This window comes from Nestor notabilis, unplaced genomic scaffold, assembly GCF_000696875.1.
Source record: "Nestor notabilis isolate BGI_N333 unplaced genomic scaffold, ASM69687v1 scaffold27764, whole genome shotgun sequence".
In the NCBI taxonomy this organism is placed as follows: Eukaryota; Metazoa; Chordata; class Aves; order Psittaciformes; family Psittacidae; genus Nestor; species Nestor notabilis.
Window position 1 is genome coordinate 14,157 of NW_009927349.1, and position 10,674 is coordinate 24,830.

Genomic DNA, 10,674 nt, shown 5'->3' on the forward strand with positions numbered 1-10,674 from the left:
AAATGTGCTGCTGTGGGGAAACCCCTAGCCATTCAATATTTAAGTAACTGTGTAGGGTCCTTAAAAACTGCCAAAAACTAGAGTGTTATTCACCTTTTTGGACTATGAAGTAGCAGATATGTACTGCGAAAACAGTAAAATACTGGACTTGTACTATGGCTTCAAACTTAACCATATACCATGAAGTCACTTTCCTGCATCTGCAAACACTGAACATAACAGCATTTAAAAATAATTTAGGTGATGTGAAGAGGTATCAACTTCAAACCATTAGTTCAGCTAATCCTTATCAAGTTAGAAACCACACAGACCTGTTTTCCATGTATTTACCATGATTCATGTGGAAATTAAAGCTAATGAACTGCCTACTATGAACATTGTTCAAGTGATTAGTATTTTAAATATATGAAATTATGAAAGCGATACTTCTATCTAAAAAGAAACAAAAACAAAAACAAAAAACAAAAAAATACTTATTACTACATGCTAACAGTAAAACAAAAACATACAGAAATGAGTATAGAAATATAAACTCTATCAAAATTTTTATGTACCCTCTCCATTTACGTAGGGTGAGAAATGATTTTCAGTATGTGTTAAAAAGCAAGTGTTTTCTTACCCTCACAGAAATAGGGCTTGCGATACAACAGCCAAACAAAAAGTTATTTTTTAGGTGACGGTGAACATTTGATCAAGATTGCTAGCTATAATTCTTGACAGCATGCACAGCAGGGCTTGAAGTTTGCAACCGCTGCCCTTAGTGAAGCCAAAAATAAAAACTTTATATGTTTACTCTAAGCTTGAGAAGACATCATTAGTAGCAATAACATTAAAGCCAGTAACAGAACTGGGAGAAGTGACTTGACACAAAAGTCACCTTATCATTTGTAAACATTAATGTAAAGGAAGCATTATAGGTCTGTTTCTCCTTCACGGTGACTGTTTCAGGATTGTCAAACGCACTTGAACTTGGCAGGAACAACATGAAAATTAACTTTCTCTAGTTTTACTTTATTTCTTTTTGTAACTATACAAAGGCCACTGTACAAGGCCTCCTAGGATCGCTAACAGTAGTCTGGGCAAGGAAAGACAGATCAATGGCTGAGATAAGAGCAGAAATCTGCTCGACAAAGTAAATAAAACATGCAAAATGAGGGTTTGTTTTTTTCTGTTTGGTTGGTTGGTTTTTGGGGTTTTTCTGTTTTGTTTTTTCTTCTTCCTTAAGTACTATCTTTGTTCATCATATCAAATATTCAGCAAATAAAGCTAAAAAACAGGTCTCAAATCATTCTTGGATCTTAAATGTTGCATTTTAATTATTTACACGAAGTTAAAAGAAAGATATTATATTCTTTAAAAACACTTCCGTATGGTATTTATAGTGATAACAGACCTGATACTTCAGTGTTATTTGGATAAAAATACTCTCACAGACACAAAAATAGTGTGCTAACAATTTTAACTGTTCATCTCAAAAGGCAACTGAGTAGGGACACATGCAGAGCAAACAGTGTTATAGCCTTTCCTTATAAATCTAAAGTTACTTGAATAATATAATTTTTCAGTGTTTAAAGACAACTATTTTACACTCATCTCCTGCCTAACACTAACATCCAAAAGTAGTGTGTGCGTTTTTCAAGTCTCCTATGTCTGTGTATAAAATTGAAAAATGTGTGTACGTAGTATTTAACAAATTATACACCTATATGTATATATAAAGTTAAAAAAGGAACAGAAAGGCTTATATAAATTCCCGTATTTAGATATTTTTGAAAATACTGCCACTGTCTTTCTATTTTCCTTCCATGAAGATATTCTGCAAGCACTTTATATGTTCTATAACCTTGTACATTTAATTGCAGTCAAATTTATAATGAAAGCATAATACAGACTATAAGTAGAACATTGTTTTTGAAAATTTATCCATTGCATTTATCCATTTGCTACTAAATCCAGTACCAAAATTTTAGGGTTTGCTGCTCAAAAGAGAAAGCTATTCTTTGAAGCTAATCTAATGGATTCTAACTCCAAGTAACAGATTGCAAAGACCTGTCTACATACATGTAAGCATAGCAAACCCATCAGTTTAGGCAGCTTAAGCAGTACAGGAACCTTAGTTATTTAATGATTTTGTTTTTTATCTATTCAACAGTCTCCTCTGAAAGTCATCATACTTGCTTTAAAATGAAGATATTTAAATGGACTTTGGGTGTACTATTGTTCTTGCTGTTGTCTATTGGGCGCTGTACAGAACAATCTACGCCGAATAAAACATCCCAACGGAGGCATCCTCGTTCACCAGACAGTGGAGAGGAAGGGAAGAAATGTGGTTACACATTCTTGGTCCCAGAACAAAAAATCACAGGGCCAATTTGCGTGAATACTAATGGACCAGGTACTGGCAACAGAAAAGATGAAGTCACAAGAATGGACATAGAAAACTTGAAGGATGTGCTGTCCAAGCAAAAGCGGGAGATTGACATTTTGCAGTTGGTAGTGGATGTGGATGGAAACATTGTAAATGAAGTAAAATTACTGAGGAAAGAAAGCCGTAACATGAACTCTCGAGTCACCCAACTCTACATGCAACTCTTGCATGAGATTATTCGAAAACGTGATAACTCACTTGAGCTTTCCCAACTGGAAAACAAAGTCCTTAATGTTACAACAGAAATGTTGAAGATGGCAACAAAATACAAGGAGCTTGAAGTAAAATATGCAGCATTGACTGATCTTGTAAATAATCAGTCTGTGACCATCTCCCTGCTAGAAGAGCAGTGCTTGCGAATCTTCTCACGACAGGACACCCATGGGTCTCCACCTCTTGTTCAAGTTGTGCCACAGCACATTCCTAACAGCCAACCATACACTCCCATTCTTCTGGGAGGCAATGAGATACAGCGAGACCCAGGTTACCCTAAAGACAGAGATGTAAGACCACCGCCTGATCCAGCTACTTCTCCTACAAAGAGTCCTTTCAGAGTACCACCACTGGCTTTAATAAATGAGGGTGAGTTACCTATCACTATCTATGTAACCTAAGATTTCTCTATTTCAGAGGGAAACTGTCCTGGCTATAGAAATGGAATACAGAATTTAAGAAGTATCTGATACAGCTAGCCCTTGCTCCTGATTCTGATTTTCTCCCCCTGCCCCAAGGAAAGCTTTAGTTTGCCAGTCTACTTGTTAAGGTAGAGCTGCATAAGATGAATTTGTTGAAATAGTTGATACTCAGAAATTCAATCTGAAGAACTTGTGCGTCTGAGTCACAAAGTATTGGGGTTTCTGTCTTCAGCTGGGTTTGAGTTATGGGAATCAAAACTGAATATTAGCATATACTTTCATACTTTCTAGTATGAAGTCCTGTTTCTTTGAAGATGCCTACTAGCTACATGATAAAGTAACTGGCAATGGTGAATAAGATAGAAGTATCTCATCTTAAATAAAGGAAGTTAGTTTAAGTAGTTGTCCTTTATACTTACACATACACATTTGCCAAGAGTTAATCCTGCTAGAAGGATTTTACTCCTTCTATTCTGAGCTGTTTTAAATTAACATCTAATTCCATCAACACAGCTATGCAATAGGTTTCTTATAAGATAAGTCTGAAAGGGTAACTGCACTCAATTTTAAAAATTTAAAATAAGTAACTACATTGCCAGTAATTTGATATCAGTAGGGGTTGGCAAGTTAAACTAGTACCACAGATATTATGAAAATACATTCAGGAGGCTGTGTCCCATCTTCATGTGTCACATTCTTCAGGTTAAAAAAGGAAACAAAACTAGTGATAAGAATATTAACTACTTCTGAGCTGCCCTGAACTCTATCATGTTTCTTAGTTCATTAAAATTTTGACACAATTGCAGTTAAAGATTCAGAAAAATAGGTTCTTCTCAGACATCCGCTCAAGTGCTTGCTTTTGGCTTCTGTTAGCTTGCACAGCAAGAGGGTCTGGGGGAGGGGTGTGTGTGTGAGTGTTGGGTTGGCTTTTTTTGCTTTTAAATTGCCTGTAGTCACAGCTGGAAGTTCAGCTTGGTTCCTAAAATGATTACAGACGTTCATTTGGGACTGTTCTACAGCATTACAAACAACTAGCTGCTGATGTAAAGAACAACTATTTTTATTCAGGGTCTACAAAAAATTCCAGCACAAACCCAAATAACATGCCAGATGTCATGAGAATTTAAATCACATATCATGACACAAAGCAAACAGCTAATATAAAGGCACTATGTTAATGTCTGCTCAAACAGCAAAACTGTAGTCCTAAAAAAGCCCCAGCAACTTCCCGTTTCCCATAAAACCCATGCTTCAAGGTTTTGTTATAAATGCATCTTTTTCTCCCTCAATATACACCTGCTATACATACAAAATGAATAGCACTATTTTCCTCCAAATTATCTACCATGGTTTTCACTATCCCCTTTGCCCGTAGAAGTTCAGAGTTTGAAATGATTTCTGCAAAGGAACACAAAGAAATTTTAGTCAATTTATTTTAACATTATTCCACTTCCTTTATTTAGCGCTAGATTCCCGAGTTTGAAGTTTAAGTGTTTCTTGCAGTGCTCTGGGGAAATGAGGGTTCAGAATTGCTACAGCAACTTCTAAACTGCAATACAAAGCCCAGTTATTACCTCTGATTTCTTAAATAAAGGAAAGCACATTTAATGGTGCACAGAACCAAAACTGTCTATGTCACAGAAAAATTATTTTTCCAGTTAAAAGACAGTGACTATTTATAATGTATGAAGATGTCAGATAAGACCAATGAGAACAGCTCCATTTAGAAACAGATCTGTCAGGCTTGGTTATGACAGGATAAACAACTGGCTCTAGAAATTGAGGAAGAATAATGTTCCTGTGAATTATAATTTTCACAATTCTCTTAGTCCTTGGAATAATAGCCAGTGTCACAAAATTTTACTACCATTACATTGCAAAAAGTAGGTTTAAGCAGACAAATTATTTGAAAGTTACACACAGCCCTCGCTCTGCTGCTAATAACTCTCCATTAACAACATGATTTATTATTTTTTTTAATATGTGCCCAATTTTACTTTAGAATTTTCCTCTATTATTGCCTAAAAAATCCTCTGTATGAAGCTTTAAATAAGCACAGTTTCTATATCATCTGCTCAAGGTAACATCTGGCATCTTAAAGAGGATTCAGTCATTTTATTAAGCTTCCAACTTAAAATATTTAATCGCTTTCCTTCTCACTACATCTAAGTACAGATCATACTCTGTTGTAAATAAGTCGTAAGTCAAAACCGCAATTTTAGAAATGCAATATTTAACAGATCTCAGAGAATCTCTAATTTCTAGCTGTCTCAGCAGCTTGGAGTTTACACAGACTGTTACAGAAGACTAGACATGCATGAGATACTTATTCCTTGCATAGGTGACAATATTTTAAACAGAAAAACTAATTTTTTTTATTAGCCAGAACATCCACTCCTACCAGCCCTCTGGAAGATGTTACACTGCTTCACAAATCTCAGTATATTCATTGAACAATAAATGGATCAGTTTTTACACCATGAACTTAAAATAAATACATATAACAAAAGAACTTCTCAAAAGGGATTTGAGGCTATACACCAGAAGTTATATGATTTCTTGGATTTCCTTACACTGAGAGCAGAAGTCTGTTACCTCTACTCCGACATTAACTTGTGGTAATCACATAGTCAAATCTGAGCATCAAAGAGCAGACAAGATGCATCCTGTGACCTCAATGCCAGCTGAAATTCGGAAGTGATCAAAGTGTATTATATAACCAGGCTAGCACAATTCTGCCTGCCTTAAAAGCTACTTTAAATCACTCCAAACATCTGCTTGGGAGTCTCATTGAAAAATGAGCCCCCAATTCCTCCTCCAGTAGAAATCATGTGAAATAATACACAGCAGATCTAACTGAACTGTTCTTAATATTCAGTGAACATTACAATAAACACTACTTTCTTGCTTACACTTTTTCTAATGCAACAATTGCTTTACAATAACACTTCTAGAACCACCTCCCTGTTTAGTTATACAGCATCCAAATTTATTTTACACACTTCAAAGAAAGGGAATGAGACCCAACTTAGCTGAGGAAATTACCTATCCACTGGACAAGCTTTGCAATGTGCGCAATCTACATGGAAATTTTAATTGTGAGCAAGAAAAAAATCCCTCATAGACCAAAATTACAGTACTTCTTTCCTAAGGTACTGCTGCATGCACTGCTAGAACAACAAAAACATTGAAAAATACTGACAGTACAGTATGCAGGAGTACTTATGATGGCTTAATGCCTACAGCATTCCTGGTAGCACTGGCACAGTCAGAAGCTCCAAGCAGTCACCTTCATTAGATACACAAGGTTTTTGCACTCCAATATGAAATACTTCATGGATTTCTGCTAATTACACTCTTATCCAAATGGCAACTTTCGATCTTAACCGGCAGTGAAGGTCGCTTTCACTCAACCTCTGCTTTTGATTAAAGAATAAACTCTATGCTTTTTTGCATATTAGCTCTGTCTCTGACTGATGAGTTTTCTCTAAACTTCCAAGCAGATTTAAGAAAAAGAACCTCCTAAAATGAGAGGAAAGCTGTAGGTAATTTAAGTTCAGATTTACCAAGTATAAGTTTTCAAAGACTTTTAGGGCACTGACCACTAACTAGCCATCAGAACATACCCTGCTTTTCAATAGTAAATAATCAGTCTCTAAATCAGCTCAAGTAATGATACATGAACATAAATCCTTTTCTAAAAGGTAGAAAATAAAAATACTACCAAAAACTGAAAGGCAAACTGGGCAAAATTTTCAGAAATATGCAAGCTGCATGTTTCTTGCAGAATAACCAGATGCTTTTCTGTAAGTAGTATTTGTAAAACCACTACTCACATGGTCTAAAATAGAGCTTTCAAGCAGCACTGTCAACAGCAACAGCATTTTTGTAGAATCACAGCCTTGAAGAAAAGTAAGTAAGCCCTTTTAGCTGCTCAAAAGGGCTTCTCCCCATTGCTCACATATTTGCTTGATCAGTATCCATATACACATATCACACCAGGATGACACACAAAACTTTAAAAGATTCCTATCCCCAGTTAACAGGCTGATCCTATAACTGGGTAAGTATGTAAAGGCAAAAAGTTTATGCAGCATACGAATACTCTTATACTAAATACCATGTCTGTAGACTTTGGCAGTAAATATTTCTTACAGCAGCTCTAGAACTATTTACGTACTGGGAGGGTGTGTGTGTGTTGTTCATATGTTTTGGGTTTATTCTAAACTTCCACTAGTTTCAAATGGATACACTAGTACATTTATTCAGATGAGAGCACAATGTAGTAAACTGACATTTACCTTTTACAAAAGGTAAAGAGAGAAGAAGAAAGGTGAAGGAAAAAATTGCAAAAATCATAATGCACTTAAATATCAAAGTCAGTGTATAGATCTGACACAATAGATGAAGTTAAAAAAAATAGGTGCTGGTAACCCATCATTATCTGTTTAGTAAAATCAAGTTTTTGTTTAAATACATATGAAATATTGACATGTTTGTTTATATATACACAACTAATCTAAGACAGTAACTTTTTACACTGTTTTCCATGGTAGTTTTACCTTAATTACTGGCTTTCCATTACCATTACAAAATATGCTTGAACAATGTCCCCTGCATAGCCAAGCTTGAATGCTTACAGTATTTCTTTCAAAAAGGTCCATTCAAAGACTGCCAACAAGCCAAGGAAGCTGGGCATTCCAACAGCGGGATTTATATGATCAAACCTGAAAATAGTAATGAGCCAATGCAACTATGGTGTGAGAACAGCCTGGACCCTGGAGGATGGGCAGTTATTCAAAAGAGGACAGACGGATCTGTCAACTTTTTCAGGAACTGGGACAGTTACAAGGTAACTTCTGGAATGCAGAAAATCAGCTACTTCATTTCACAGACGTTACCTAGCGAAGTCAAGATGACGTAAACATTTCAAATGCAATTCTTCATTGCAAACTGTTGCACTGAATGATAAACACTGAGGAACTGCAAATATATAGCTGCTTAAGTTAGATAGTAAAATTAATTTTATTAACAAAGGTAACTAAAAAGAGTGGTCATCCCTCAGAGGCAAATGTTTCAGTGGGAATGTCCTTTTTCACTCAATGCATTACCGAACTCTGTATGAACTTACCATCCGAATTAGCCTGCATTTGTAATGCACAACACAACTGGGGAGACATGTTATTCTGGACAGTGACTGGGAAGTAGTTTATTACAAAGACCAAACTAAACACATTATTTTTATTAACACACTGAGAACTACAGCAAATACTTTAAAAGCTTAATTGTCTCCCTTATGAATAAGCAGTCTCAGCCAGTGGAATTATCCATTAAAGCACATTAGCAGATTTGCAGGATCAGGTCCTCAACTTGAAAATGTTCCTAATAATGTATTAAAGGAAATACCATCTACCTGTAAAGTTAGGTTAAAAGTCTGAAGATGTAGGTGAAGGGGGAATACATTCTCATGTTTTACTGTGATACTATGCAGGCATAATGCCTAGGATGACAAACGCATGCTGCTTTGAAGTAATTACATGCTAGACCGGAAATCTAGAAATCCATTTGGTTGGGTTTGGTTAATAAAAACCTACTGATTTCATACATGTAAGTTTTTCCCTATGATGTGCTCACCACACTGTGTAGTGGATCTAGAATTGTCATGTGCATTGTATCAGAAGAGAGAGCTGCGCCACATTTAACTCGATTGGTAATCTTAAAATAGTACCATATATACAAAGGAACTGATTAAAAAATCACAATGATTTTCACTTCTTGCATTCTTGGAATTTAATAATTTAAATGTTAATCATTTAGTAGCAGTTATTCAAAGTCTACTTCTCAGAAAAGTAGGTGGTTGTGTCTGGGTTGGTTATTTGTTTGTTTGGGTTTGTTTTGAGTTGTTTCGTTTGGTTCGTTTTTTTTATAAGGCAGTTACAGAGTGCTTTATAAATTAACCATGATAATTTTCAACAAAATGCAAAGAAAATGTAGAAGAGTGTGTAACTGGTGATAACCACTCAAGCTTGGGCAAATTTGACCCCAAGAGATTTCTCATTAAAATGCAGTGCCTGAAGATTTACCTGATTTCAAGTATCAAACGTGCACCTCTGTGACTGGCTTTAAATGCAAGCCTGCAACACTGACAACAGAGGTCCCTCATGCCCACATTTCTGCTTCTTTCCTGATCTCTGTGTAGCTGTACAGCTACAATGTTGACACACGGGAAATACTGCAAATGTGGCTATGAGCCAGGACAAAAGCACTGCTACCATTTTTGGCAGCAGCATGATGCTAGATCAGCTCAAGCCACTTGTGAAACTGCAGCTTGAATTAGGAGCCTAGACTGTTTATCTACTGGAGAGAGACTTCCTTAGGAAGTGATTCGTAGCAGGAAGTCAACTGTAGGTCCTATCTAATCAATGGCCTGAAAACAAGGGTAGGAAGACCTCAGAGACTAGGAAGCACAACAGATTGCTGTGGTGGGTGATGTACCTCCTTTAGCTGCAACACCAAATATTAACAACGCTGGTTTACTCAGTGTCCTGGGTTCAGCTCAAACCACGACACTCAGGGACAAGAAACAGCAGATATGAAATACCACTTCACAGCTACTGTACTAGTAGCTTATGATTTGAAAGGTAAGACATCTTCATATTTCTAAATCTAGTAAGAGCATAGATGAACACTGAAACTGCTGGTATCATAAATACCTTTTCCACCCTGGAAATATACTCCCTTAAATTTCATTATTCATATATTCTTATAGATCCCTGTAGCTTTATCAAGAAGCTTTTGTTTGTATTGTTTCAACTTCCCTATTCTCTCTCCCTTTACCTTAAAAAGAGGGCATCACAGAAAACAAATAGTTTTGCCACCTTTACTGATTCTGGCAGTACCTCAGGCAGCTAGCAGTCCAACTGAATAAATGGCCAAGTGCAGCAAAATAAAACATTCAAATGCATGGGTTGAGTAGTCATTCAGAAGCTTAAAACAAGCTTCCAGTCACCTAGTTCCACTGGTTCGGAATACTCCTGCTGATGAGTGTTTGACAAACAAGAAACACAAGCTAACACCACTTCTGATCTTCTTTTGCACAGAAAGGATTTGGAAACATTGATGGAGAGTACTGGCTGGGACTAGAAAATATTTACATGCTTACCAACCAGGATAATTACAGACTATTGATTGAATTAGAGGACTGGAGCAACAAGAAGGTTTATGCAGAATACAGCAGTTTCCGCCTGGAACCTGAAAGTGAATTCTACAGGCTACGTTTAGGCACATATCAAGGAAACGCAGGTGATTCCATGATATGGCATAATGGAAAGCAATTTACAACACTGGACAGAGACAGGGATATGTATTCAGGTAAGAAAACTGCTACACGTAAGAGAATACAATAGATTGTATCTGTATCTGACACTACCTTTAAAGAATGGAATACAAAAAAGTATGTAAATTCTGATAAAATAAGTCTATTGAAAAATGCTTCAAATCAATTATCTGAAGGGGGCCTATAGGGATGTTGGGGAGAGACTCTTCATTAGGGGCTGTAGTGATAGGACAAGCCGTAATGGCTTTTACAATTAAAAAGGGGGGGTTTTGGTC

General features: G+C 36.3%; 2 protein-coding genes across 2 annotated transcripts in view; one reads left to right on the forward strand and one right to left on the reverse strand.

Annotated features, from left to right (window-relative positions):
* LOC104405342 (ras-specific guanine nucleotide-releasing factor RalGPS1) overlaps positions 1–10,674 on the reverse strand; it is a gene marked incomplete at both ends in the record, with an annotated part of 30,827 nt that overhangs the window by 12,518 nt on the left and 7,635 nt on the right. The gene's annotated exons all lie outside the window — the stretch shown is intronic.
* The window catches only part of ANGPTL1 (angiopoietin-like 1), a 17,098-nt gene that overhangs the window by 4,892 nt on the left and 1,532 nt on the right, over positions 1–10,674 (forward strand). Inside the window, exons 2-4 of the mRNA XM_010014021.1 lie at positions 2,153–3,010; positions 7,722–7,915; positions 10,164–10,434. Of these exons, the coding sequence (XP_010012323.1) occupies positions 2,185–3,010; positions 7,722–7,915; positions 10,164–10,434 (1,291 nt within the window). The 5' untranslated portion in view covers positions 2,153–2,184. The remainder of the gene's footprint in view (positions 1–2,152; positions 3,011–7,721; positions 7,916–10,163; positions 10,435–10,674) is intronic.